A 26,847-nucleotide genomic window follows, 5' to 3' on the forward strand; every position below is an offset into this window, starting at 1 on the left:
ACTTTCTGTGACCAGAAACACAGATTTTAAGCCGAGAAATGCCCTGAACTACCCGAAAATAAAACGTCCAGGGTAAGGGCTTGAATTTTACTCGCGAAACACCTACAACAAATTGATTAAGAACTGATTACAAACAGAGCAATGATGATAACATGTCGATAAACCTGGGGCTACAGCGGATGAAGCCGCTGATGGAGTCACTGCTTGCTCCGCAAAAGACGTTTAAGGTGTTCCATGTGGCCGGAACTAATGGCAAGGGTTCGGTCTGCGCGTATCTGTCTTCGATACTGTACAAGTCGTCGATACCTGTAGGCCGATTCACGTCGCCGTTTTTGCTTGAACCTCGAGATAGTATATTTGTGAATGAGAGTCCTATTTCTCAAGCACTATTTGCTGACGTAAAGAAGCTGGTAGAGCAGACCGCACAACGAGCAGGAGTCAGACCTACAGACTTTGAATTGCTTACAGCGACGGCAATGGAAGTGTTCAACCGGAAGCAACTTGATGTTGCAGTAATTGAAGTTGGTGTTGGTGGGAAGGAAGACGCTACGAATATAGAATACAAAAGACGCGGGGTGCTGGGTACGATAATAACTAGAGTCGGGCTGGATCATCAGAATTTACTAGGCAATTCGATTAAAGAGATTGCTCTTCAAAAAGCTGGTATTATGCGTGCGAAAACTTTATGCACTGTGTCCGGTGACAATGTACCAGAAGTACTTTCCACAATTGAAACGCAAGCTTCTAGTCTCGATCAGATCTCAGTGGTAAAGCCAGACGAGATACTTTCACAAGATGACGGGGTGTATTTGGAGACAGACAGTTATGGCAAGATCAAGTTGTCAGAAACCCCATTAAATGGTGACTATCAGTACATGAATCTTGCATGTGCGGTGAGAGCTTTGGACCGTGTTGCTAAATTATTGCCCACGGTTACGAGATCAACAATTGAAGCTGGAATTCGTGAAGTTCAATGGCAAGGTAGGCTTCAGTTTATATCAGCAGAACCATTTGGAGGTAATGAGGACCGAAAGATTTTGCTTGACGGCGCACATAACGTACAAGCAGCATCTTCATTAGGGAAATTCGTCAATGAAAACTTGAGAGGAGACGAAAAGATAACATGGGTCATGGCTTTATCGGGAAACAGAGAGGCAACTGAAATTTTGTCTTTGCTAGGACGTCCTGGCGATAAATTTTATGCGGTCGGATTTAGCCCTGTCGATACCATGTCTTGGGTCGTACCGCAAGATCTGACCGCTCTAAACTTAGCAGCTAAGGATCTGGATTTAGATGCTGTACCTACAGAAGGTTTGAGTTTACAAACCGTGATATCTAACGCTCTATCGTCGTGTTCCGCTCCAGTCGTGATATGTGGGAGCTTATATCTTATATCAGATGTGTTACGGTTGACCAAAAGTACATTGTAAATATATAGAATTTCATTTAAGGACAAACCTGGTGGAAAATCCATTCGTACTTGCCCGCAAGTGAGAAAACCACTCGCTGACCGACACCCTGTACGTTTACGTAGTCCACAAATTCAGGTAGCAGAAGCACTAGAACAAAGTTTTTCTTGCCTTCGCTGATGACCTCTTGTGAAATTTCTTTGCCCGCATGATGATCATCAGTTAGCTGGGATACTTTATCCATCTGATCAATTGATTCCTGAGTAAACTCTGTTCCGGGCGGTGGCTTGATAAACGACAGCTTCATTGATGTTGACAAGTTGTCCCATACGTTGTTAAACTCTTTAGCATAGTCCTCAGAAGCTGGCTCTTCAGAGCCGGCTGTTGGATCAACCACAAACAGCTCGCCTTCTTTCTGGACAATAAGACGTGATGCGCCTGACATTCTGTACTGCGATTTACTTTTCGCAAACCAGAAGCACGCTTCAAACACACCGTCATTGTCATAATCACTTAATTGAGCGTACTTTAGCATCCGCTTGTCAGTAGTGGTTACTAAAATACCAGAAGTAGCTGAGCCAGCAAAACCACGGAGCATGCAAATACGCGCATGAGGAAGAACCCGCTTCTGACTTGTGCTGGTTAATGGATCATTCTGTATTGTTGTCGACACGGTGGCCAGCGTGAATGGGTAGGGAGGAAGCTCGCCAGCAGCTACTTCGTCTGTTGAAGTCTCTTGTAACATAGTGGAGCGAAACATTGACACCCAAGGAGGCGACATTACCTCTAAGTTGTGAGCAGAGTGATCATGACCTGCGTGATTGTGTGCCATTCTGCCTGACTGTATATGAACAATTAAAAAGCTTCTAGACAAAACCAGCGATTCGAGATATATTTATTCATCGAGTAAGGGAAAATAACTGAGCCGCACTGACGTATATGGAAGTTCGGCCTATGGTAATTCGGGCTCATTTGCAATTAGCACTATAGGTTTTCTTTTATATTAGACATTTGTTTTGGTATTTAAGTAGAACGACGAAACGAATGATTTAAAGGTTTTTGTTGCGTATAGTCAGGGGTATCACCATCACGGAAAGTACGCATGTAAAGATCAAAAGCGACTTTTGATGAATTGCTAGCTAAAGAAATCTACATTTTACCTTTTTCCCGTACTCTTCACATATATCCACAAGCAATTTTAACTTTCACAGTCTGACTGCAAATGCCGCGACAGCAGCAGCAACTGCCAAAGCGCGTCCGCTGTATCCATTCGCATCTACACGTGCACCGGCGTTTCCTGTCGAAGTAGGAGTCGCAGCAGCTGTGGGAGAAGTCACACCAGTTGCTGTAGTTCTGGGGCTGCCGGTAGCAGTATGGAGAGTTGGAGCAGTAGAGCTCACGTCAAAAGTGAGCTCGGCTGTAGTTCCAAATGCCGGTGTGGCTCCGAACCCCTCATTAGTCGCTGTTGCCTGACCGCTCAAGGTTGCAGCATCACTGGTTCTCACAACGGCACCAGGAACAGCATCAGATCCAGTGCCAATGGCGACAATGTCAGAGTCAGTGGCGTTGAAAACCGTCTGCGCCAGACCAATGACAGCATTGTCAAGATCATAGACCACGTAGGCAGAGCGAAGAAAAGTGTCGCCTAGGATACTGACTCCAATTTGCGAGTTGGATGACACAGTAAGAAGACAAACAGGGTCTCCGTTTTCAAAAGTCAGTTGGCGGCCAGATGTCGTAACAGCCGGATACAGTAGTTCATTCAATGGCACTTGGATAGTGACGCCATTGAAGTTGAAATCTATAGTTGCGTTCAAGCTTGTGATTGCGCAGGTTTGAACAAAAAATCCCAGATTTTCATTGTATTGGGCGCTTATGGCCTGACCTAAAGATACCAGTACTCTATCAGGCAGATAATTAAACGAAGTTCCTGAGTCAAGCAACACAGGCTCACGAAGATTCGTAACCAATGGAACACGACTTCCATCGGTATCTGTGAACCCGACACCATCAAGAGTGACAAAAAATTCAGACGGTGACGACTCACCGACAAATTTGTCAATCGGAAGTTCAACGAGATTTCCAGAAAATTTAGCTCTGTCAATTCCGCCAAACAAAACAGTTCCAGTAGAAGCAAATAAATCGTTTAGCCACAGTGAGTATGCACGCGATTGGATCAATCCTTGCTGGACCATCAATTCAGGAAGGTTAGGATACTGACTTGAAGGACCTTGCTGGCCTACAATTGCTTCATTAGAAGCGTAGCCAATACCCATGATTCCTTCAGTCGCGTTTGCGTTAGTCGCAACGCCGACGGTCAGGTTATGAACTGTAGCACCTCCGATTCCAAAAGAGTCTTGAGCGTAATCTCCTCTTGCATAAGAAAGATCGCCGTATCTGATTGAGAAAGCGTCGCTAGCAACTACGTCATAGGTAGATGAATCTTCCGGCTCAAAGATTCCGCTCTCAGCGCAGGGATCAGATCGTTCTTGGCATACTTGATTTTCGCCTGACTGAACCCAGACATCGGAAGAGCCAGTGTCGATTTGGAGTCGTAGATTCTGGCCGGGCGTTCCAAGTGTTATGTTTGCGTAGTACAGATAGCTATAGTTATCAAGAATCTGCTGGACTGTGTTTGAAACTGACGACTGACGGCGACTTAGGCGATGACGATGGCGGTGCTGAAAGAGATCAATAGTGTTAGGCGATCGCTTCTCTCGGATGAGTTCAAACTTGACTGTGCCCGGTTCTGCGGCAACAAGAGTACTGACAAGCGGCAGTAGAAGAGATATAAAAAAAAAACGCATCTTTCAAAATGTGTAAAAGGAAGTTTTTGAATTGGACTGCTTTGCCACTACTCTACTAAGAACCCGCTAACTTCAGTAACAGGATTGCAATATTTTTGAACCAAGAGCAGTTCTTATTAGCGTAAATGAATGTGAAATTGAAATAATGCTGATCTCTTGATGTATAAAAAAAAACAGAATGCTTCTATAATTCTAGCGATAGTCCAGTGAAAGAGGGAAAGTCCAAACGAGTAGTCTACGCGAATTTATTCTTGAAGACTGGCGTTGAAGAAAAGAGGCTGCTTAGCAAAATGGATACAAGTGCCGAGATCGGATCCCCAAGACTATGTTATAAAAAGTAACCAAGACTTATTGTGCACTGTGGCAAATTTAATAACTTTAACTGCTTTTTTACAATCGAAATGCGCATGCAAAAATAGTTGACTATTTCAAGGCTAAGGATGCTGACAAAAAGGTGCTGCTGACGAGTACGCGAATAAAATACTCAAGAGTAATAATCAATATGAACATACCGTCCAAATCCCGGGCAGTACCACACAATCGGGCCCGTTAAACACGGACGGGTAAAGCTCTATCTAGACGGTTAACTTTAAGTGCCTTTTAGTGTCGTTGTCGTATTAAGTAAGTCGAAGTGAGCACTTTGAGATCATTCTTTTCCTGGCCATTCGTTGCCATCGCCGTCATAAGCCCTAGTCTCAAAAAACTTTGAAATCATGACGTCAACTTAAATTAACCTAATTAGGAAGTCTAATTGATATTTTTACATAACGACAAGCCAAATAATACTATTATTGACGCTGCTTTAGTGTTTGATTCGTTATTACTACATTATATACAGCTATTCTGCAACCACAGATATTCTGCGTATTATTCTGCGTATTCTGTTGCTTCACTCATGAGTTCTGAATATGCAAGTTCAATGCATACGCGGAGGCGTACCCTGCAGATTTGAAACTTTTCTGGTTCAAGTACTACATGCAAAATTGATTACATGTACCCACTTGATCTAAAAGTTACGCGTCAAACAAGCTGTGGCGGAGAAAAGGAAAGGAAGAAAGAGATCGGGTTTGTTTGCGTTTTAATGCGTTCAGCACCTAGCTTTCAAGAGAAATGAGTACCAGTTGTTCATTACTGACTCAAAGTGTAAAAGAAGTGATAATTTGCTTTTTTAGATCTCTTGGAATCAATTGAATATCTGACGCTTGAAATCACATATATTCACAAGTCGTAAAGGGTTCCAAAGTAATAGAACAGGACCTGGGAAGTATGGTTTCATGTTAAGCTTCAGACTGAATTCCCCAGTTACTTTTCTTCTGTATCTATCGTTGTTTCTTTAAGTATTTTGTCTTAGCTGTTTTGCCAATTCTATTTAATTACAACGTGTATTAGAAGTCCTTATATATTTAACCAGCCTTCTAAACTAATTTCCATTAATTTTACACATAATTATGGGACTATGCTTACGAGTTTAGTCCGGATTGGCCTAGGACAGATTGCAACACTATACCCTAAACACCAGTACTAAACCCTCTATAATATCAGCAAACATTGACCCCTGAATTCTTACATAAACGTGCGTGCAAAATCTCGATTATCGAACGCGTTGTTGCTTATTTGGTTCTATACCACATTTCTAGCTATGTCATACAGCTCAAGTGTGATTCAACCGCTTCTTGAGCGTCTTTCTTCTGAGGATTCGGACTACCGGTTCATGTCCTTGTCGGATTTGTACGCTATCTTATCTAACAAGACAATTACACTCTCCGCTTCAGATTCAATCACGACTGTCAACAGAATTATTGACGGTATTCTCAAGTCACTGTCCGACAATAATGCTGAAGTTCAGAACTTGGCCGTGAAATGGTGAGCTTGAATCGAAACTACATGAGTTCGTCATTAACGACTAGTCTCGCTCCGCTTGTATCTCGGATCAGTGACACACAATTGACTAATATTCTTAACCGTTTGTCTTTCTTTTCCACCGAGGATGAAGATAGCTCGCTAGCTAGCACTGCTCTTCGCACGATAATAACCAGCTCTTCACCTTCCTCAAGTAAAATCTTCATTGCCAGACTATTGCATACCCTCTTACCGACTCTACAATCGTCTACTGACTCGCTTGATGTGCTTGTCGATCTCTTAAATAAATTTGGAAGTGGATTATCTGCTGAACAGGTTGCAGAAATTCAGACTCAATTGATCAGCGTTCTTGAAAATGGCAAGGGACTCGTGCGAAAGCGTGCCGTCTCTGCACTCGGCGCGCTGTCTTCACATCTCACAGCAAAACTCTGGGATGATCTGATGAATTACTTGATTGACTCCTTCAGCCAGGGTGGCAATAATGATAGCCTTCGAGTCGCGGTTTCTGTCTGTTCAACTCTATGCAAAGCAAGCCACATACGTACTGGCCCTTATCTTGCTCGGCTGGCTCCAAACGTGCTGAAGTCACTAGATGTTGAAGATGACGATGTTCGTGAAGCTGCTATAGTTGCTTTAGAAACTTTGGTAGGTCTGTGTCCAACAGAAATGACTGCATTTACAGGAGACGTTATTGCTGTGTCTTCTCGATTTTTGAAGTATGATCCAAATTACGCCGTAAATGACGAAGACGACGAAGAGGAAATGTATGATGCAGACAGCGAGGAGGGTTTTGATGAGGACTTGGAAGATTTGTATGACGACACAGGATTTTCAGACGAGGACGATGTAAGCTGGAAATTGCGTCGCGGCGCGGCCAAGTTACTTGGTACGCTGATTGGCACCCGGCCTGATCTACTTAGTACCCTTTACGGCTCTATTGCGCCGCTTTTGGTGTCACGGTTCAAAGAGCGAGAAGAAAGTGTCCGTATTGAAGTTATACACACATTTGCCTCTCTTATTCGGCAAACTGCTGGAATCACCTCACCTACTCTCCCCAAACGAAAACGCAGAATGTCAGACGACAGTATGACACTTGAAACTGATCCTAAGAGTCAGTTACCAGCTCTTTCTGTTCGCGTGTTTAAATTATTGGCACAGCACATGTCCAAAACACCAGGAATACCAACAAAGCAAGCTGCCCTCAACTGTGCAACAGAACTTGTCAGCGTTTTGTGCAATCTACCAGATGAATTTTCGCTGTTTATCCAAACTCTTGAATCTGTAGTTGCACATGGTACTTTGCGCACTAGTGTCATCAAGTTTTTTTCAGCTCTTGCTAGTCATTCAATTGACCAAATTGCAGAGTTTCTTCCAACCATCGTTGCCATTATCGTTTCGCTATCAAATGATAAATTTTATAGGATTTCCAGTGAGGCATTGGCGGTTACGGGCGAGCTTGTGGTTGTCATTACTAGTCCTTCTGCCATTGATGTCACCCCGTTCATTGTCCAATTACACGCGACAGCGGTCGCCAAAGCTACTGCACATGACTCTGATCTTGAAACACGTGAACAGGCCATTATGGTTATTGGCACTATTATGTCCCGCGTTGCGCTTTCGTCAGATGAAGTCAGGTCCGACTGTGGAGTTTTGCTTGAACGATTGCGTAACGAGACGACACGTCAAGTCACCATTCGAGCATTGAGCACTATTTCATTAAGCAAGCTTGATGTTGCTTACTCGGCTGAATGGATTAATGCAATCATTGCCGAACTTGCGTCGCTACTTCAAAAATCAAATCGAAGTTTACGATTGTCTGCAGTCACTACATTACACGAATTTATTGAAAAGTTTTCCAAGCAAGTAACAACGGACGCAGCCACGAATTTGCTGTCTGTGCTTCGTTTCGTTTTAATTGAAGATGATTTGCAGCTGCTTGTTCCTGTTTTGTCAATTCTCTCAACTTTGATAACTGTTTTGGGTCCTCTACGTGGCAAGATTGTTGATACGATCGTTGAGCTAGTACCAAAGTACGGATCGTCTGAGGCCTTGCTTAATTTACTGGCAGTTCAAGCCCAGATAGGCGATGCCAAAGCACTGTTTGAAGCTTTGACCAAGGCTGATGTTAATCTGACTGCGAGGGCTGTTGCGGTAGTGATGTTGAGCGGTAACCTTGTAGACACCACTTTGGCTTGTATCAAGCTTGAGGCCACCGGAAGCTCTGAGGTAAATGCTAGAGGTGCTTTGGCCGTGATTGCTGAACTTGCACGACGGTCGAGTACAGTTCCAGTCACGATTGCCGATGTGAGTTTTCTGTACAATCTGTTCTTAAGCTCGGACGAAGAAGTCAAGATTGCGGCTGCACAGGCACTCGGTGCAATTGCCGCGACAAATGTGGATGCATATGTGCCGCAGCTTGCGTCTCAACTTACACCATTGTCTCGCAATGCGAAGATGCTTGTGATTGCACTGCGGGAGGCCATCCTTCTGAACTCGTCTAAATCTGAGCGGGCTAGTGAGGTTGCGCCTTATACTGCTGATTTGTGGAGCCGTCTGTTTGCGCTTGATGTCACGGACAACGGAATTAAGTCTGTAGCCGCTGAGTGCGTTGGTCGATTAACAGCACTTGACCCTGCCAAATTTATTCCAGACTTGCGCGCCCTGCTGAAATCGACAGATACGGCCACAAGAAGCTTGGTCATTGGCGCAGTAAGATTTTTGTTCAGCCAGAGCGATGCTGCACTTGCTGAAGAGGCTGCAAGCCCGGCAGCGTCTAGTGAGGACTTGTTACGACCCATCATTGTTGATTTTTTCGCTTTGCTTGAGGATTCCGATCTTGAAAACCGACGGTTGGCGATCTCCGCCATCACATCCGTGGCGTACAATCGTCCACAGTTGGTGGCCGACTACTTACAGCAAGTGTTAAAGCTTTTGGTTGAAGAAACCCAGCCTCGACCCGAGCTTGTGCGCGAGGTCCAGATGGGCCCGTTCAAGCATAAGGTCGATGATGGGTTGGAAGCGCGCAAGGCCGCTTATGATGCGCTGTACGCTATCTTAGTCGCGTTTGCGGTTTTGCAAGATAAGCGCGACGAGCTGGGTTTAAGCGTTATGACTGAACGTGCGGTTGCCGGATTGAGCGACGATCACGATGTAAAAATCATTGGATGTGTGATGCTGGGCAAGATCATCGAGATCGACGTCGAATTTGTGTATCCCTGTAAGTTGTTTTTGTTTATAGTGGAGAGTAAAACTGACACGAGTTCAGATCTGGAAATTCTGGCGAAGAAGTTCACAGAGGTCATTACCCGCAAATTTAGAGAAACCGAAGTCAAGCAGGAGTTCGAGCGACATGGCGAGTTGCAACGACACATCGTGCGCATCACACAGCAAATCCAGTCTGCCACAGCGGATTTGGCGTCGCCAGTCGAGCTGCCGGCCGCATGGACACAGTATGTAGCCGAGACTTTCTCCAAGGTGCGACCAATTCCGGCGGCGTGAAATACGAGTAGCATGAATCTTATGCATGTGTATATATAAAAGCAATTGACTTACACCACCAGCAATCCAGAAAATTTCTCCTAGCATACCCATTTTCTACATTCGTACTCTACAATGTCCAACACCTTTACGCCTGTACCCAAAACAAAACACTCTGAAATCTAATTCGGATGGTCTTCATCGAACGTGACGACCCAGTCACGAACACCTGTGATGCGGCCGAGCACCCAGCGCCCTGCACTTTGATCCGTTGACTCGAGTTGTGCACGACGTGCGTGTGAAGGATGAGTCGATGGCTGGGCTGCTGCCGGGGCGACCCGAGATGGCAGTCCTGCAGGGTCTTTCTCGTCCCAATAATCACCATTGTTAAAACCAGACAGACGTTCGAATGCAGGTGGAGGAGGAGGAGGAGGTGGTGGTGGTGGTGGTGGTGGAGAAGAGGCAGGGTCGACATATGCGGAGCGAGAATTCAGAATCACAGATTCTGAGTTTGCACCGTCGCCGTACACGACGTAAAGGTCGTCTGAACCGTCGGATTCGTCGCCTTCCGGGTGCTGCAACTGTGAAGTTGTAGCCACGTCTCGTACAAGTATGGGACTAACTCTGTCGCGCACAAGTGGTGACGGGTTTGGTGCTGGCGGTGCTGATCTGACGTCGTTGCGGAACGAAACACTGGGTGCTGGCGAGTTTCCTTGCGTAGTTAGCGCCGCCGTGGTAGTTATCGGTCGAGTCGTTAAGCCTGCCTCCTGTGGGGGACGGCGTGACTGTCGTGGAGACGGGTTAGAAAACGACGCCGGGGATGCCGAGTGAGTTGATCGTGATAAACCGCGCTTGAGCGGATAAACATGTCGGACCCGAAGTTCTTCTGAAGTAGCTGATTCGTCTAGAATACTAGCTGGATTCACACGATAACTAGTTGCGCTTGTGCCTGTAGTAGCGCGAGACAGCGGGCGGCCAAACAACATTCTTGTATTATCGATGAAGGTCAAAAACCTTTCACGAGCCCATGATGAGCCAGTTTCATTGACGTCGTCGGATGCTTGCTCTTCTCCTGTATGTTCCCTCCGCATTCCACCGATTCTGAAGTGCAGACGGCCTTCTTTAGATCTGCTTCTAGTGCGTCGTCCAGAACGATGTTCTCCAGACATTCGAACTTCCCTCTCAATCGCCGCACCATCGCCTTCAGAATCACTTCCGTTTGTTGAAGGCGGCCGTCGTCGTCGACCCATATCTCTCGAAGCTCTGGCACCCCTGCTCGTTCCGGTCTCAAGCATTTCCTCTTCAAAGACCTGGCGACCCAAAACACCAGACTCTTGCTCCTTGGCTTCCAAAAATTCAATTCGTTCCACCCATTCCCAAACTACGACTGAAGCGGCTGCGGCACCGACCCAACGCACGAAGTCACCCCAGCCTGAAATCCATTGGCGGGAAATATCAAGCAAGAAAAAGATAATAGGAGTGAGTACCGCCAGTAAAGACATCATTGCAAGAAGTAAATTCTTGATATGGTAGGCATGTGCTCGCTTTGCGACTGAGTAATACACAACGTAAGCTGAGTAGAGCAAGGATAAAATAATCTGAAATAAATATGCAAGTGCTGGAATCGCATCACGAAAAGATTGGTCGTCATCTTGAGTAGGTAAAAACGATTTCAATGACCAAAATACAGTGTCGATAACGATCAGCACCAGACCTAGCCATTTAATGATCTGCTTTTCGCGATGACGTGGAAACAGTCGAATCAATGTTTGTACTTGTGCCAGCCATAAAAAGATATCGGACACAACACGTAGAATTTTGAGCGTCAGTCCTTCTTCTACATACGTTCGTACTTCTTCTGGGTCTGCATAATCCAATTCGTACTGTTTCTTCATAATTTTTGTGCATTCAGCCATAGCTACTGTAAATGAAATAGCGACAGTCAATGTTGCTATCTTCTGTAGATACGGTCTAGATTGAGGTGTGATGAACAGTAATAATAGAAGGACCCACGCCAATACTGTTGTTCCTGCGACGGTGTAAGCTATTGGTACCATTGACGAGTAGAATTGCGTTTGAAATGTTGAGATAGACGTCGTAGTCGACGACAATTTGGTAGATGTTGCAGCACATAATGGTGAGAAAACTGCAGTAGACGCGACAGTGAATGTTGTTGAATCGTGAATGATAACTCCAGCTGGAAGAGTGTATGGTGTACATTTAGCACCATACGTATTAGTTGTAGTTGGATTTCTCCACATCTTCAGGTCTGATTTTGGTGGTTATTGCATTTTGTATTGTCTATTTGTTGTTGCTTATATTGCTGATAGGAGAGTGTTCAGTGTTTATCAGATTGATCTTGACATCTCGTTGTGCTAAAAAGTCAAAATTGGCATCAAACCCACTTCTGGGGGCGAAGTAGGAACGCCACAAAACCTTATTTTATTTCATATTTATGGCATATATTCATCATATTATTGACTATATCTCCACTCATTCATTTCTCCAGTGACACTATTTAATATATCGTACAATACTTGGGTAACCATGTAGTAAACAAAATAACATTTCCTTTCATCCGTCATATAAAACGTTTCAGCTTAAGCCTGCAACAGACCTGTGACGCATCCGCGAGTGCTGAAGCAGATTATCTCCTCGCGAAAATCGCCGGCTGCAAAACTCACACGCATATGGCTTCTCTCGCTGATGTAATGTAGATATGTGTCTTTTCAAGTGCTCTCGGCGTCGAAACTTGCGATTGCACTCCATGCATTCAAACCGCTTATCTTCGCTAGCGGCAGAATTCACAGGCCGCGATTCTTGTGGAATAGGTACTGTAGCAGCCACTAGCGGGATTGGATTGCGTCTACTACTTCCATTTGGTTGTAATGGCTGTTGATAAAACCTCTCCTTGGGAAACTCTCCAAGCGGTTGAGAGGCAGGTGGTGGTGCATGCCCACCAAGAGCGGGATCTATTGAAGCAGGGTACGGCTGGTAATTGCCTTGTGGTGGGTGTCCAGGTTGAACCCCTCCTGCCTGCGCAAATTGATCATTAGGATCATAAAAATAATACTGTCGTTGAGATGGTCCAAAGGACGCCTTCTCACCATTCGGGTGTTGGTATCCTGCGGGTGCTGGAGCAGGATATGCAAACTGTTCTTGGTAGGGAGGAGATATATGTGAGATCGGAGGTAACCGCGGAGCGCCACCTTGTGACTGCTGGCCTTGAGGTTGGTCTTGTTGTTGTTGAGATGGCTGTGATTGCGCTGATTGCGATTGCTGAGATTGTTGTTGAGCCACATTCTCTTGAGCCGATGGCGACACACTCTGTCGACGTGGAGTTACTGACTGAGGTTGCGCCTGTAAACTTACCTGCTGACCTTGAGGTTGCTGAGCCTGGGGTTGATGCCCTTGGGGAGGATAGGGATAAGGTTGTTGCATGTGCTGTGAGAGATGCTGTGGCATTCCCATATGTTGTGGAGACGGTAGGTGTTGAGGCGTACTAGGATGTGAAGACTGGTAGTACTGTTGTTGATAGGCGTACGGCGGATATGGTGGATGCTGGTACATCTGATCGCGCCACTCAGGGCCAGGTGTCTGCCCTGAACCTGCTTGCTGCATTGCTTGAGATTGTACCTGCTGTCCTTGACCTGATTTGACCGCAGAGTCACTCGCTGACTGGACCACTTGCTGCGATTGAACAGGAGTAGTTGTTCTAGACCCGGCAGCAGTACTATTGGCTGGCGATTCTTTCGCCGACTCGGCAGCGGTAGACTCATCTCCACCCTCAGACTTTATGGTGATTGCACTTTTATCCGCATTCTCGGTTGCGTCTAATTCCTTATTTGTCGCGTCCGACAGATGCTCACCTTTCGCCTTTGTTGTCTTTGCTTTAGACGTTGGTGGCTCATTGCCAGCCGTTACCTCATCATCAAGATCGCCCTTTGCCTTTCTTTTCCTCCTCTCGCGTTTACCCCTCTTCTCATCTTTATCATCATTTAAATCCTTCATTTCTTTCTTTTTGTCGTTTTCCTTGTCGTTTGACTTCTTGTTGTCTTTCTCAGTCTTAGTTTTGGCGTCAGCTTCTTCGTCGCTTGACATTTCGTCTTTGGGATCGACCAGTCCAAGTAATGCAATTGCGGCGTCAAACTCTGCCATATCTTGTAGATAAAATAGCAACTCAAGAAAATATATAAGCTGACTATGGTCAGTTTATAAATGTGGTTGCTTCTTTGTTGCGTGCAAGGACGAGGAAGAAAGAGAGAATGCACTGAGTCCTGGACGAGACAGGCCAGTCTCCCCCCCCCCTGTAATTATAGTTACCCGGACTAATGCTATCATTCTCACCTCCTGGTTTTGCGCCTTTAAACCCTTGTTTTAACGCTTACATTGACAATGACGTATATTATTTAATACTTTTAATACTAATTATTTAAACAATACTTAATAAATCAGTATTTCAATGCATTGACTTTAAATCTCCACTTTTTGTTTGTTTTTGACTCTTTGTCAGGGGATCTTTCCAGGGGTCACGGTTTGACTTCGAACTCGCCCCTGGCAATTAGCACTACTACTCCTCGAAATACGCCTAACAAATTCTATTCAACCAAAGGCTCATTCTCCACCAAAAATAAAAAGAAACACCTAAACCTTATGACAACCAAATTAATACAAAATTCCTCTACAGTTGAACTGCAACTTGTCCATCTGGATTAGAATCTATCATATAAGCCCCCTTCTGTACGGACTCAGGTACTGATGTACTACCCAGATACTTCTCAGCTACCATCATCACCGTAGAGTTTGTGATGTTCATATGACGACCTTCCAAAGAAAACATCTCAATACGGTCTCCAAGCTTGTTGAGCCCCAGTCGATTGTAAATATTACGCTCGTACAGTGGTGTCACCTCACCAGACTTTTTGTCAACGTCAGCAAACCACTTATTTTGTTAGCCTTCAACATTATATAGATCTAGATTCAACTTACTGCACTCTCCTTGGGCACCACGGTTTTATCCTCAGTGAACATGTACAACACAAGCTTATTCAAGGAGGCGAGATTATCAGCATAAGTTGTGTTATAAAAGTCCCGTTCATTGTTCACATCGGCAAGAAACCCAGACATTTCCAGATATTCGTCCAATCTTTCGGGATCCTTTTAAACAGTTAACATAAATACTCTGTATAATATCGAAATCTCGTACTCTAAAATACTGAGCTGCAGTGATTTTGTTTTGCGCATATGAAGAATAGACTTGCGACTTCAGAATGGCATTTCGCTGTCGACATGCAAAGTCACGAGCCCGACATCGAGGAATCTCAGCAACACCTAATACTGTCAGCGCTTTTGCCACGCTATGAACTTCATTAGCCATTCTTACCATTCTGAGGTGAACCAAACGTAATCAAATTGTGAACCCGAGGCTTGTTACATCGCTCAACATACGCACGCAGCAACAATCCACCTTGTGAAAACCCAAGTCCATCAAATCCATCTTCCAGCTCTGGAATGTTTGCAAGTTGTTCGCAGACAGCAGCGAGCTATAAAATAAATGTCAATGCTGATCGAAACACCCCAAAACCTACTCTGTTCATACCTGGTCATCAAGCTTTCCCAACAACGATAAATTTGAATCTTTCTTAGGGTCCTCATCTAAATAAACACTGTGAACAAAGATATCCTCGTGGACTTCCTTTAAAACGGCTGTAACGCGGGTCATGCCACCAGAGTTATACGAGTCGCCTAGCCCGTGCCACATCACAACTGGTCGCGCTCCATAAACGCTTCCGACTAACGCCAATATAGCACACACTGAATTTCCGCGCATTCTTTCGCTGCGACACGTCCGGATAAATGTGCTTTTAGTCAAAGTTGACAGACGAAGTCTAAGTCAGATAATGAAAATGACTTGTGAGAACCCTAACCCCATATTTTTACTTATCACCTCTGTAAATGACAAAATATTTGGGCGAACAAAAACATGCAACAGCAATTCAGATGAATATAACCCCGAGATCAGGTTCGCCGACAACTACAAATTTAAATTCTATAAGCAAAGATGCAAATAATGACGCGACGATATCTGTGGTTCAGTTGTCGCGACCGTACTTGACTTCGAGTCAGATCAAATCGCTAGTGCAGCAGACAAATAATTCAGCCCGCGATTTGCAGCCCAAACTACAAGCATTCTCATTGATTTTATCAATTGGAAACTATATGAGATTGTACGCTATTGTCCGTTTTTCTGTGCTGAGGAGGCTAATGTGTATAGTCCCATTAGAACAATGGGAACTGCTATGATTTTATTCCAACGATTTTACCTTTTCAATTCTTTGCACGACTTTCCTGTTATGAATGTCGGTATTAGTTTTGTTATTTATAATTTAACATTGACCATATCCAGGATACTGCACACGCTTGCTTGTTTGTGGCAGCCAAAATGGAAGACACTTTAAAGAAGTTAAAGGATATTCTATTGGCATCTTACTATCTCAAACATCCGGCTGGTCCTGATATCAGTGTCGACTCTCCTGTGATTGAGGACCAGAGACGAAAACTTATCTCACTTGAACGACACGTGCTGGAAACTATGTCTTTTGATTTTCGCATTAAGCACCCACAGCCATATATAATCAAAATTACGAAACATCTGAAGTGTGAGCTTTGCATATTTTTTGTTTGTTAGGCTTTTATATACTAACATGTAAAGATCCTGCGACAGTGGCGGAAACAGCATGGCTGGCATCAATTGACTCGTACCGAACACTGGCACCATTGAAAGCCACTCCTCATGCAATTGCATTGGCGTGTATATATATCGCCGCAACTTTATTTCAGCAGGACACTTCAATAATAGAGCCAGCTAAATATTATGTTGATCCCAATGACTATGAGAGTACGTTCATATTCGTTTTTTACGAGCACAGGCTGACTATGCAGACGTTATTCTTGAAATTCTCGAACTATACATTGACTCTCTTGCGCAAACATTATTGCACGCAAAGTATAAAAGTGCAGAACAGTTCATGAGTATGCGAATTGACGTGAACAAGCGTCTTAATTACGCGCGTGAGAGAAATTACGACGGAGACCCGCTCACTCTACGTGACTTTACCATTGGCGATAAAGGCGCAATACGGTTTATTTTGGATTGGGACAGGCAAAGATTAGAAACTGGAATGTAAATATCTAACTGTAATATATATTATGATATATCTAACTGTAGGATACAATAGTGATCGCAAGTATTTATGTAAATATTACAGCTGAAGTACGCTTTGCTCTTCACTGTTCAGCGCCGCATGTTCAAGCTGTGGTCTGTCATCGTAGAATCTTTGTCAAACATACGCAATGGCTTCAATCGGAAGATCCTCAGCGCGAAGCTTGCTTAGACAGACTATTATGATTGCACAGCATGCTCGATTCTACTCGGTTGCTTCTTCGCGCAATATGCCGCCGAATCGCCCGGTCTTGAAAGCTTCTCAAATTACAAGATTTCCATTTGCTCGATTCGAATCGACTGTCAGTCCTCCAAAGCAATATGTCTATGAAGATGTTGGTAGGCTGTGATATTTTTGCATGTGATTGTGATTTAACAGAGAGGCAGATTAAGAAATTAGCAGAAAACCCAGATCCAGAGAAGATCTTGGTCGATGTTCGTGAACCAGCTGAGCTGGCGCAAGAAGGATTTATTCCTACGGCTATCAATATTCCGTACAAGTCGTCACCCCAAGCTCTGTCGCTCTCTGAGGACGCATTTGAAGAAAAGTTCGGATTTGCAAAGCCATCTAAGGACAAAGAACTAGTTTTCTACTGCCTAGGTGGAGTCAGATGTAACTACGCTCAAGAATTGGCTGGCGAGTTTGGGTACGAGAAGCGTGGTAATTACTCTGGTACGTTCTTTTCATGTATTTGCTTCTGACGGCGCTAATTTACAAATAGGTTCATGGGAAGATTGGGTTGAGAATGAGCAGGCTGCAAAATAAATACATTACTCTTACTCCACTCTTGTTCGTGGTAACTGTTTCCGTTCTTTTGATGTAATTTTCTTTCGTCTGCGCTGAATCGCATGTGCGACTTCCGACTTCTTCATCTCTGAGAACCGTTTTGTCAAAATCAATTTTTTTTTGTCAGCTATGACGAAGTTAGTAACACATACCAAGAACCCACGTAGTTTGCGTACCTTTCTTCAAGTAAAATGGCGTCTTTCCTTGCTTCACCAACTCGCGTTCTTTCTTCTCGTGCTCTCTAACGACTTGTCTTTCAAAGTCTTTCCGTTTTGCAGCGTTTAATTTTGATTCCTGTAACAAATTAATGGACTGCATTTGACTGTACATTATGGAATGCATACCAGTGATTGATACTCTTTCTGCATTTGAGCAGTTTCAGCAAAATTCTTGCTTTTTGCAATTCTAGCTTCCAGATCCTTCATCTCCTGCTCTCTGTACTCGTTCAGAAAAGCATAATTTTTTCGAAACTGCGTGTCATCAAACTTTCCCGCCAGGTTCTCAAACCGAGGATCTCGCCGTTCGATTTTTGGTACGTCAACAACTTGCCGTAACCACGGTACTGCTTTCTTTGCTGAGATCTCCTGTGGTGCGTGTTTTGACGCTCGCTTATAGCCATTAGAGGGAACCTCCTCTGGAGTATTATCCACCAGCTCGGCTTCTGGCTCAACATGTGCTGTCGATTTTAATTTATTGTGTAGCTTCCTTGTACCATCATTTACCCGCTTGTCATTTTTATATGTGCTCGGAGATCTGCGTTCAAATTTCGACATGTTTCACGATTGTATATTTCTTTTCGATTAATTGAGTAATGTGAAAACTTCGCGCCGAATTGTGTGCGGCTCGACATCGAAATGGGAGTTTAGTCTACGCACAAACATTTTATTTTCATACTAATTCATGCTCTTATAATGCAGGTAGATAATGTGCACACAAAACGCACATACCATTGTCTGTTTCTTAGAAGTTGTCTACAACTTCCGCCTTCATTAGCTGAGTAATATCGTCGTCCGTTCCTTGAGTCAAGTGATCTCCATTATTGTACTCTACTACTTCTCCAATGTCGTCTCCTCCAACATTGACTATTGTAATTGACGTGTTTCCTAAATTACCTAGTGAAGAGTTTGGTATGTGGTCCGATAACCTAAAGCCTCTTCTTTTGAGTAATCCGTTGATTAATGACGCTATCGTGCCTGTAGACAGTCAGAACAGAGTTGCCATTAGCAGTACATAAGCTCACCTCCATGCGAAACAATTGCAATTCTTTTAAATCTATGTTCCTGACTATCCGCAACCGCAGTATCAAACCCAGTGAGCACTTTGTTTTGGAACTGAAGTACGTCTTCACCGGCTGTCATCCAATTCTGTCCTCTCCGCTGGAGAATTTTAGTCGCCACGGAAGCTTCACACCCTTCCAAGTCACCAAACGAGCGCTCTCGAAACGCAGTCGTCGTATGAATTCGGTTTTTTGGTAGCACGCCTATTTGGGTTGCGAGCGCCTGATCACGGGTCTGAATGCATCTATTCAAGTCGCTGGACCAGATTGCGTCAAAATGAACGTACTGTAACAGAGAGCCACATGTTTTTGCCTGACTAATTCCCAAGTCGTTTAAATTTGTGTCTTGAACGTGTTAGTTTCTGACTGTAGATACCTTTTGCGATGAGAGCTTACTTTGATGGCCTTGAATGATTCGGCGCACATTTTCATTTGTTTGACCGTGTCTAATTATAAATATTTGTAGAATTCTGTCGTCATTTTCTATTTCATCGACAAACTCTTTTATTTCTTTCCGACGGCGTGTGGTTGAACTAGATGATGGACTGCCCATTGCATTATGGTAGTACATTTGCAGTTAACAACAGTCGAATCGAAGAACACAAGAATTGACTAAATTGCAAAGAAAGCACCACGACCTGGACGCGAACAACGAAGTGTCAGGCACTAGTAATGGTGTGACGAAATCACTATGGGAACTACAGATAGAAGATATTTATTAAAACACAAGAATAACTGATCCTGTTACTATACTAAATCTCTAATTCACTAATTATAAAATCATTCAATTCCTCTGTTGTCCAAGCCCATTGCCCAAAACAAGTACAAATATAATACATAACTTTAACAGCCCATTCTGTCCCATATAATCAACCCATCATATTTCAGCTGATGGGTGATTTATAATAGGTTGCAGTCCTTCAAACTCCTGTGCACCGGCATAGTAGTAATACGCGCGCTGTGCGATAATTTTGACATGTGAAGGGAAATAAGTGTAGACCGCAGCAAACAACATTGAGAGCGAGACCAAGAAAAAAGTGTCTACAAAAACAGTTAGTGGAGCGCAATAAAAGAGATATTTCGCCGAGGCATACTCAATATAAAGCGCTCAGTCTTCGTGAGCATGTACAATGGAAGCGTGACATAGTACTTGTACTTAAGTTGCTTCAAAAAAGTCGTAATAAACATTTTACTAACAACAGTCGTCGATTCAAATAACACAACAACTGACTAAATTGCAAAGAAAGCACCAAAAAGACCAGGACGCGAACAATGGAGTATCAGGCACCAGTAATGGTGTGGCAATCGAGCCGCACCTGCGTGGCGACCCTATTTTGAAATTCCAAAAGTTTTGGTATGTCGTACACATAATAAGTGTATTGTTTACTGTTGAACCTGTAGTTCTGTTTTGATTTACTGTGTGTACTGTTGATAAAATTTTGTATTATTGGAGGAGATTATAATGTTTGAACAAGTCAAGAAGTCTGCATTTTAACGAATGAGGGTCTACATCCACCGTACTGTTTGCGTCTAAAATCACTTGTACTGAACGCGTTGGCTGGTCAATGTTCACAGCCACTGTGAGTGAAGCCTATTTTGTACAAACTGTACTGAATCTACAGGCTTTAATTTAGGACAGCAGTATACCCCTGTTAGCATTGCGACTGCTAAATACCACTACGAAGTGTTTACGACAAGTATATTTTTCGCTGTATTTATACATACATTATATGGACAATGCGCTTGAACATGCTCTGTACCTTGCTACTCAAAAACCGAGACTATATACAATGCGCTGGCATACAGGTAGGTGTGGTTAAACTGTCTCTTACTTTTATCAGGTTTCGGTCAATTGATGCTCATTGACGGAACGTGATGCTACGGCTACTGCGCCAGAGTAGTAGTAGTATGCACGTTGTGCCATAAACTTAACATGACTTGGAAAGTACATGTAGAAACCTGCAAAAAGCATTGACAGAGAAATGATAAAGAACACATCTATGACACGATTAGTTGTTTGATCCAGTGGCCCTGTATAATGCGACATACTCAAAATACATCTCTCAGTTCTGGTCATGATATACAGTGGCAGTGTGACATAGTATCTGTACTTCAGCTGTTTAAGGAAAGATGTGCCGGCCATTTCGTAATGATGATCTGGAGTCTGATGTAGCGAAATTGATGCTGTAAAAGGTTTGAAAGGTAGCCAACTTTTGAAATTAAGAACTGTTACATGAAAGAGCACTTTGTAGTTGCTTCAGATAGCGAATAAAATCTATCTGAATAACGTAGACGGCATCGATAGTTGCTTCGAATCCCGCCTGAACCGACAGTGCGGCTCAAGCTATTGACGCGTTATGGCAACTAAAAGAATAAAAAAAGTAAACAAACCCTGAAAGGAACGCGCTGATGCAAAGAAGCCAATACCAGCTGACATGTCTGAAGGTATGTGACAATTGAAGCAATTTTCCCTATTTATTAACTAAAAAGGTTTAGACCTTCAGCTTACGCCGCAGCAAAAAATAACTGAAGCAATCAGTGGGCTTCATGCAGGTAAGAACTGTTTCCAATATACTTCACATCCGCTAACATCTAAGCGGTACGGTCGGACATCTCGAAATCAACTGCTTCAGATTACTTGTCTATGCTCACAGTATATGTTCCGGAGCATGGGCTATCTGGAAGTGATTTGAGCAAAGCGATAGCGGTGCTGACAATGCCATCATCTCTTTTAACTTCGTCTTCACTTCAATTAGTCAAGCTTCTATATCCGCGCGACAGAGTTGAGGATGATATTGTTGTAAATATAGTTGGATGTTTAGGATCTGGAGACGGAAAGCCGGATTTTAGTGTGCAGGTTGGTTAGTTATGTCATTTGCCTTCCAGCATACTAACGATCTAGATCAGTTTGCTGCGATGGCTTGTTCTCATTCAGCCATTTCTTCGGACACAGGCAGTTCTATCTCAAGTTTATAGCATATTATTTATGTACCTCGGATATGAATCTATAAGGTACATTCAGTTAAGGGTCTGTTTAGACTGTCTAACCTTGAAGGCGATGGACATGTCATTTACTTTTTCTTGCAACAAAAAGAAAAGATATTTATCCATGGAGAATTCAATACTTGTATGATCAAAAGTTGTTTGAATTTTCTTAAGTTGACATGCGGACTAGGCTTGAGCTCCAAAACAAGTACCGTGATTCGCAGCACTTAACAGGATTGTTAATGTTGTACAAGGAGTATTACCCAGACATTGTAGTTGATCGATTTGGCAATTTCCGAGGATCCTTGTTTAAGGTGATTGATATCACAAGTTGCATATGCTGGTATTGACCGATTTAGTATCCAGATCAGCAATTCTTGACAGCAATCAATGATTTACAGTCTCGTCTACACCGTCATGAGAGCGAAGCTAGTGTTGCACGTAGCGCACTGACAGGACCTAAGCGACGAAGACTCAATATTCCAGAAGTTGCAACTATCGATCCCTCTGGTGTAAGCTTTCTAAAAAGTTAATTTATGTTTTGTTAATGATTGTGTAGAAATCAGTAACGGTTGAAGAATTGACAAATTTGGCCGCGTTTGCTCAAAACATTGACAAGGTAACATTGCCTGCCCAAGTAGGAAGTGTCTTTCGAGATGATGGAATGGTGAAACGGATATTAGTTAATAGACCAACCGGTGAGTATCATGTGTGAGCTTTTGAAACGCCAGCGACTGACTGTACAAAAGAGTTAGCTTGGGAGCGATTCAATACATGGCTTGCAAGTTGTTTGCAACAGGAGTTTGAGCTTTCCAAACGCAGTGACGATGATGATGCCTTGCGGGAATTACTTTTACGATCCTACGAGCTTTGTCAATATACAAAGCAGAGTTTTGTTTCTGTACAGAATTTTCTCCGAATATATATCGGTCAATGGAACGGGGTGAAGAACCGTGACATAATCTTTAAAATGTTATTGCAGCTGCCGTTGCGGAAGTGGGAATCGCTTTCAAAGGACATAGTCACCCCGTTGACTTCAATATACGATAGCAACAGTCAGAGTTGGGAGTTTCGCTACGACTATTTGATGTTCATGGCAGATTTGACTCGGCTATATGCTGCTTGCTTGTTGTCGGATGAGCAGGATGAAGTGGGTGAAATGAATCGAGAAGATATAATAACAGCGTCGGCAAAATTGGTGGCGCACTGGGAAGAGCTGTACGACAAAGTAAAGTTTGGGGATCAAGGGTACGCCAAAGTAGTCCAGGCTGCTGTTTACATGCATCAGGTGGTAAAAATGTTTGGCAAATCTATTTAATGTCTCTATAGAAATCTAGGTCTGGATCACGATGTTTGTAATGCCATTGAGGTAGAAGTTTGGTTTCTGTTTTGAAGTGTACAGGGCATCATTATTTACAAGTGTGCTGTACTTATTACGAAGTGAAGTACGGTGGTAGGCTTCACTCAGTCAGTTATAATTCACTTGGAGACGGGCCCCGAAGTTTCTGACTGACTATGCGGACTGTCGTAATACTAGACTTAGAATAAATGACTTATTATGCGAAGTCTGTAAGGAGTTGGACTTTAAAGAATCCAGGACTTTTTTCAGGGCTTTTTGTATCAGTGAGGCTGCAATGGTGTTTAGTGGCTTTTGTGTGTTCGTGCAGTTACAGTGATAAAATTAGAATCAAGGGTTACGACCATTTATGTAGTTAAGGGGCTTTCTTTGTAATTCAATCACTGTCCTTCACTAAAATTTGGAAAGAAGTGTTATAATATAAATCCAGGTCTCAAGTGTATTCTCAGGGTTTACAGGGTTGTTAGCAAAATGGCATAGAGAGGGGGTTTGTGTCATATTTTCTCGACATGCTTTTAGGCATCAGTTTTTTCGGGCGTGAAGTAATATAAAAAAATGTAAATTTGGGTAATAGATACCGGAGTCAATTTAATTCAAAGTAACTAACAGATGAAAAATAATCGGATCAGCGAATCTGACAGCGTTCTTTGACCGCTTTCAATGAAGTAAATGTGTTGCAATATCAACAAATGTTAAATAAATTCATTATTTGGAGATGTGAAATGCGCTTAAAAGTGCTAATGGTTTGCAACCTGGTTGTTTACAATATTGTGATGGATTTTTATTACGGAAGTTCTCAGGGTTAGCTAAGATATATATATAGTCATAAGAGGATTTTTGAACAAAACCCTGATGCGTCGGGTAAGGGTAGATTCTTTCTGGCTTTCAGTCGACACTGACTGTACTTTGAGATCTCTCAAACTCTACTAGTTTACACGTGACTAGTAACTAGGTAGGGTATTTCTGAGTAAATACTACTTCTACTGCTACTACTCATTCTTCCATTTCTCTTTTAAACTAATATATGCAATTGCACATTATGAAAGAAACAAGCACTACATTTCATATTAACCAAGTAAGAAAGATGCATTTTGCATGCCTCTTATCGAATTCAATATCATTATGATCAGATTGTGGACTGTTTTGCCTTAACCCTAACCCGCACGATTTATTCTCCCAACTAAAATTTTTATTCACAGCTTCTTTGTTATCCATGCAAACGTTAAATGGCAGGGTCGAAAGCGAAACAGACTCGTCAGTCTCGTCTAAGACAAGGCGACGTTCCTTCATTTAATGATTTTTCTCGGAACGGCGTCGACGGAGCAAGAAACGGAAAAAACCAATCAAAGAAGCGGAAACGCGATGGAAAAGAAAAAGACAGGGTGGAACACAAAAGGAGCACAAAGTCTGAGGAGGCTTCTGTGGTTGAGGAATTCGTGCAACAAGTTGATGACGACTTTTTCAATTTTGACGATGAAGAAGTCGGATCGCTAGACGATGAAAGTGTTGCTAGTGAACAAGTTTACGACTCTGAAGAAGAGGAGGAACGGCATAAGGTCATGTTTAGTGACGATGAAGGTGACGAAGATCTTTTAGAAGTCAGTGTCTTGAACAGCTGCAATTTTTTTGACTGACATATCCAGGCTGCCAATCAACAGGGACTTGCTCGTGCTTTTAAGCCCGCTGGAGAAGCTGACGATGAGGATGATGAGCACGAGGAGGACGGCGAAGACGACAAAGTTGACATGGAGGCTGAGGATGACGAGTTTGATCTTGGAAGTAACGATGAGATTGATGGTGAGGGCGATGAAACTAGCGATCAAGGAGATAGAGAAGAAGAGGACGTTGAGATAAATGTCAACTCTTCAAGTACCAAAATTTTACCATCTGGACAAGAAGTCGAAGAACCGTCAAACGTTGCTCCTGATATTCACATTTCTCGTACTCGTATCCAAGAAATTCTGAATGTACTTGACGATTTTACGAAGTATGGCGAAAAGGGCAGGTCTAGATCAGACTATGTTGCTCAATTGATTCGCGACATTGCGAACTACTACGGCTATACGGAGTTCTTGGCTGGCAAGCTTTTTGAACTTTTTTCTCCACGTGAAGCCATCGAATACTTTGAGGCGAACGAAGTTCCTCGTCCAATAACAATCAGAACGAATACTCTCAAGACTCGTCGCCGGAATCTGGCTCAGGCTCTTGTCAACAGAGGTGTAAATCTTAAACCGATTGGAAACTGGACTAAAGTTGGACTACAAGTGTTTGATTCACAAGTACCTATCGGTGCTACACCTGAGTATTTGTCTGGTCACTACATTATACAAGCTGCTTCGTCATTTCTGCCCGTCATTGCGCTTGCCCCGCAGGAAAACGAACGTGTCCTCGATATGGCCGCCGCTCCTGGAGGCAAAACGACTTACATCTCAGCGCTGATGAAAAATACTGGTTGCGTATTTGCAAATGATGCTACTAAAGGTCGTACCAAATCACTTATTGCTAACATCCACAGACTAGGGTGTACAAACACTATTGTCAGCAACTACGATGCTCAGGAATTTCCTCGTGTCATTGGTGGATTTGACCGTGTCCTTCTTGACGCACCTTGTTCTGGTACAGGCGTCATTGCAAAAGACCCTTCAGTCAAGACAAGCAGAAACGAGAAAGATTTCATTCAGCTGCCATTCTTGCAAAAGAAACTTCTTCTTGCCGCTATTGACTCAGTCGACCCGAACTCCAAGACAGGTGGCTATATAGTGTACTCGACATGTTCTGTGACTGTTGACGAAAACGAGGCCGTTGTTGACTACGTTCTCCGCAAGCGTTCTGATGTAAGACTAGTCGACACTGGTCTTATTTTTGGCGTCCCCGGTTTTACTTCCTTCAGAGGCAAAGAGTTTAACCAAAAGCTTTCTCTCACTCGCAGATACTACCCTCACACATACAACCTCGACGGTTTCTTTGTGGCTAAATTTAAAAAGGTTAAGCTCGAACAGGCAAAGAACGAAACACAAAAAGCAACAGCATAGAGATTTGAAAGTTTGTTTACAATATGATTTGTTTGGCTCCGGTTGGTCTGCATCTAATAGTCAAAATTGAAATTCTCAATCCTACGATTAATTACAATCTTGTAACATACATGGTATTTTAAGAGTGGTGTCTAGATGTCATAATGTTTAAACATTTGTGATATTCATTAACCAACAGATTATTCCGTCGCGCACTGTTCGAAAAGTAAAGTTTATAAAACGCTCTTTTCATATGCTATGCGAGAAAGATAAATATATTAATTCCCTAAATAATGTCACTTGCTAAACAGTTCAAGTAAAAAAAAAAATGACCCCAAGTAGTATGATTACATTTATAATATAACATATAAATATATTTTACAAATGATATTCCTACCGCTGCAAAGAAGCCGAGGAAAAAGCAACATGCAGTGCATTTTGAAGTAGATAGTAACTCTTAAACCTAAAAAACGCAAAGCGAAATGCCTCAATTAACCCTGAAGACATTACAGTTTGTCGGCATGTCAGCCGTAGGCATGGAATTTAGCAGGAGCACAAAACAGGTAATTTCAACGGCGCCTTCAACGGCAACGTCAAAAATTATTTTGAGTGGTTTTTGGGATTTCGGTTAATGAAGGAGACCGGCTGCGCGGAAT

At 43.1% G+C, this 26,847-nt stretch overlaps 15 protein-coding genes across 15 annotated transcripts; 6 read left to right on the forward strand and 9 right to left on the reverse strand.

Annotated features, from left to right (window-relative positions):
* Positions 1 to 42: 42 nt before the first annotated feature.
* Positions 43 to 1,452, forward strand: V1512DRAFT_265483 (Mur ligase). The gene has a single exon (XM_066916902.1). The coding sequence runs from the start codon at positions 153 to 155 to the stop codon at positions 1,428 to 1,430; it is 1,278 nt and encodes a 425-aa protein (XP_066770342.1). The 5' UTR covers positions 43 to 152; the 3' UTR covers positions 1,431 to 1,452.
* Positions 1,400 to 2,444, reverse strand: V1512DRAFT_265484 (pyridoxamine 5'-phosphate oxidase-domain-containing protein). Its single transcript, XM_066916903.1, has one exon. The coding sequence runs from the start codon at positions 2,239 to 2,241 to the stop codon at positions 1,447 to 1,449; it is 795 nt and encodes a 264-aa protein (XP_066770343.1). The 5' UTR covers positions 2,242 to 2,444; the 3' UTR covers positions 1,400 to 1,446.
* V1512DRAFT_241361 (aspartic peptidase domain-containing protein) lies at positions 2,444 to 4,216 on the reverse strand (the record flags this gene model as incomplete). Its single annotated transcript, XM_066914253.1, has 2 exons — positions 2,444 to 2,850; positions 2,905 to 4,216. 2 exons carry the CDS (start codon positions 4,214 to 4,216, stop codon positions 2,615 to 2,617), a joined length of 1,548 nt encoding a protein of 515 aa, XP_066770344.1. The 3' UTR covers positions 2,444 to 2,614.
* Positions 4,217 to 5,717: 1,501 nt separating this feature from the next.
* V1512DRAFT_277240 (armadillo-type protein) lies at positions 5,718 to 9,725 on the forward strand. The gene is made up of 3 exons (XM_066917902.1): positions 5,718 to 6,079; positions 6,124 to 9,293; positions 9,342 to 9,725. Exons 1-3 carry the CDS (start codon positions 5,856 to 5,858, stop codon positions 9,572 to 9,574), a joined length of 3,627 nt encoding a protein of 1,208 aa, XP_066770345.1. The 5' UTR covers positions 5,718 to 5,855; the 3' UTR covers positions 9,575 to 9,725.
* Positions 9,592 to 12,016, reverse strand: V1512DRAFT_265487 (PalH/RIM21-domain-containing protein). The gene has a single exon (XM_066916904.1). It carries the CDS (start codon positions 11,812 to 11,814, stop codon positions 9,736 to 9,738), a length of 2,079 nt encoding a protein of 692 aa, XP_066770346.1. The 5' UTR covers positions 11,815 to 12,016; the 3' UTR covers positions 9,592 to 9,735.
* Positions 12,017 to 12,187: 171 nt separating this feature from the next.
* Positions 12,188 to 12,337, reverse strand: V1512DRAFT_194406 (uncharacterized protein; the record flags this gene model as incomplete). Its single annotated transcript, XM_066913149.1, has 1 exon — positions 12,188 to 12,337. A coding segment is annotated over one exon (150 nt), but the record flags the coding sequence as incomplete, so codon positions are not given.
* Positions 12,338 to 13,956: 1,619 nt separating this feature from the next.
* V1512DRAFT_265490 (Alpha/Beta hydrolase protein) lies at positions 13,957 to 15,478 on the reverse strand. Its single transcript, XM_066916905.1, has 5 exons — positions 15,153 to 15,478; positions 14,937 to 15,096; positions 14,760 to 14,884; positions 14,543 to 14,710; positions 13,957 to 14,495 (listed from the first exon to the last, which is right to left on the reverse strand). Exons 1-5 carry the CDS (start codon positions 15,381 to 15,383, stop codon positions 14,235 to 14,237), a joined length of 945 nt encoding a protein of 314 aa, XP_066770348.1. The 5' UTR covers positions 15,384 to 15,478; the 3' UTR covers positions 13,957 to 14,234.
* A 75-nt stretch (positions 15,479 to 15,553) lies between these two features.
* Positions 15,554 to 16,740, forward strand: V1512DRAFT_210526 (cyclin-like protein; the record flags this gene model as incomplete). Its single annotated transcript, XM_066913508.1, has 5 exons — positions 15,554 to 15,780; positions 15,828 to 15,912; positions 15,960 to 16,212; positions 16,266 to 16,429; positions 16,453 to 16,740. The coding sequence occupies 5 exons, from the start codon at positions 15,554 to 15,556 to the stop codon at positions 16,738 to 16,740; spliced, it is 1,017 nt and encodes a 338-aa protein (XP_066770349.1).
* A 166-nt stretch (positions 16,741 to 16,906) lies between these two features.
* Positions 16,907 to 17,541, forward strand: V1512DRAFT_248902 (Rhodanese-like domain-containing protein; the record flags this gene model as incomplete). Its single annotated transcript, XM_066914584.1, has 3 exons — positions 16,907 to 17,110; positions 17,163 to 17,448; positions 17,498 to 17,541. The coding sequence occupies 3 exons, from the start codon at positions 16,907 to 16,909 to the stop codon at positions 17,539 to 17,541; spliced, it is 534 nt and encodes a 177-aa protein (XP_066770350.1).
* Positions 17,542 to 17,560: 19 nt separating this feature from the next.
* On the reverse strand, positions 17,561 to 18,361 carry V1512DRAFT_292294 (uncharacterized protein; the record flags this gene model as incomplete). The annotated part of the gene is made up of 3 exons (XM_066918290.1): positions 17,907 to 18,361; positions 17,739 to 17,856; positions 17,561 to 17,689 (listed from the first exon to the last, which is right to left on the reverse strand). Coding segments are annotated over exons 1-3 (675 nt in total), but the record flags the coding sequence as incomplete, so codon positions are not given.
* Positions 18,362 to 18,522: 161 nt separating this feature from the next.
* V1512DRAFT_210505 (histidine phosphatase superfamily) lies at positions 18,523 to 19,391 on the reverse strand (the record flags this gene model as incomplete). Its single annotated transcript, XM_066913507.1, has 3 exons — positions 18,523 to 18,755; positions 18,803 to 19,183; positions 19,235 to 19,391. The coding sequence occupies 3 exons, from the start codon at positions 19,389 to 19,391 to the stop codon at positions 18,523 to 18,525; spliced, it is 771 nt and encodes a 256-aa protein (XP_066770352.1).
* Positions 19,392 to 19,542: 151 nt separating this feature from the next.
* Positions 19,543 to 20,090, reverse strand: V1512DRAFT_265494 (uncharacterized protein). Its single transcript, XM_066916906.1, has 2 exons — positions 19,933 to 20,090; positions 19,543 to 19,879 (listed from the first exon to the last, which is right to left on the reverse strand). The coding sequence occupies exons 1-2, from the start codon at positions 20,024 to 20,026 to the stop codon at positions 19,716 to 19,718; spliced, it is 258 nt and encodes an 85-aa protein (XP_066770353.1). The 5' UTR covers positions 20,027 to 20,090; the 3' UTR covers positions 19,543 to 19,715.
* Positions 20,091 to 20,530: 440 nt separating this feature from the next.
* V1512DRAFT_265497 (uncharacterized protein) lies at positions 20,531 to 21,283 on the reverse strand. The gene is made up of 2 exons (XM_066916907.1): positions 20,888 to 21,283; positions 20,531 to 20,836 (listed from the first exon to the last, which is right to left on the reverse strand). Exons 1-2 carry the CDS (start codon positions 20,979 to 20,981, stop codon positions 20,676 to 20,678), a joined length of 255 nt encoding a protein of 84 aa, XP_066770354.1. The 5' UTR covers positions 20,982 to 21,283; the 3' UTR covers positions 20,531 to 20,675.
* V1512DRAFT_248906 (centromere protein I) lies at positions 21,274 to 23,141 on the forward strand (the record flags this gene model as incomplete). Its single annotated transcript, XM_066914585.1, has 9 exons — positions 21,274 to 21,283; positions 21,329 to 21,391; positions 21,436 to 21,695; positions 21,741 to 21,850; positions 21,894 to 21,965; positions 22,014 to 22,137; positions 22,183 to 22,335; positions 22,383 to 22,521; positions 22,573 to 23,141. 9 exons carry the CDS (start codon positions 21,274 to 21,276, stop codon positions 23,139 to 23,141), a joined length of 1,500 nt encoding a protein of 499 aa, XP_066770355.1.
* Positions 23,142 to 23,969: 828 nt separating this feature from the next.
* V1512DRAFT_43847 (NOL1/NOP2/sun family-domain-containing protein) lies at positions 23,970 to 26,345 on the forward strand. The gene is made up of 3 exons (XM_066918382.1): positions 23,970 to 24,041; positions 24,092 to 24,778; positions 24,824 to 26,345. Exons 2-3 carry the CDS (start codon positions 24,407 to 24,409, stop codon positions 26,210 to 26,212), a joined length of 1,761 nt encoding a protein of 586 aa, XP_066770356.1. The 5' UTR covers positions 23,970 to 24,041; positions 24,092 to 24,406; the 3' UTR covers positions 26,213 to 26,345.
* The last annotated feature ends 502 nt before the right edge of the window (positions 26,346 to 26,847 follow it).

This window comes from Lipomyces arxii (assembly GCF_038497795.1).
Source record: "Lipomyces arxii strain Phaff 12-163 unplaced genomic scaffold V1512scaffold_14, whole genome shotgun sequence".
Classification (NCBI taxonomy): domain Eukaryota; kingdom Fungi; phylum Ascomycota; class Lipomycetes; order Lipomycetales; family Lipomycetaceae; genus Lipomyces; species Lipomyces arxii.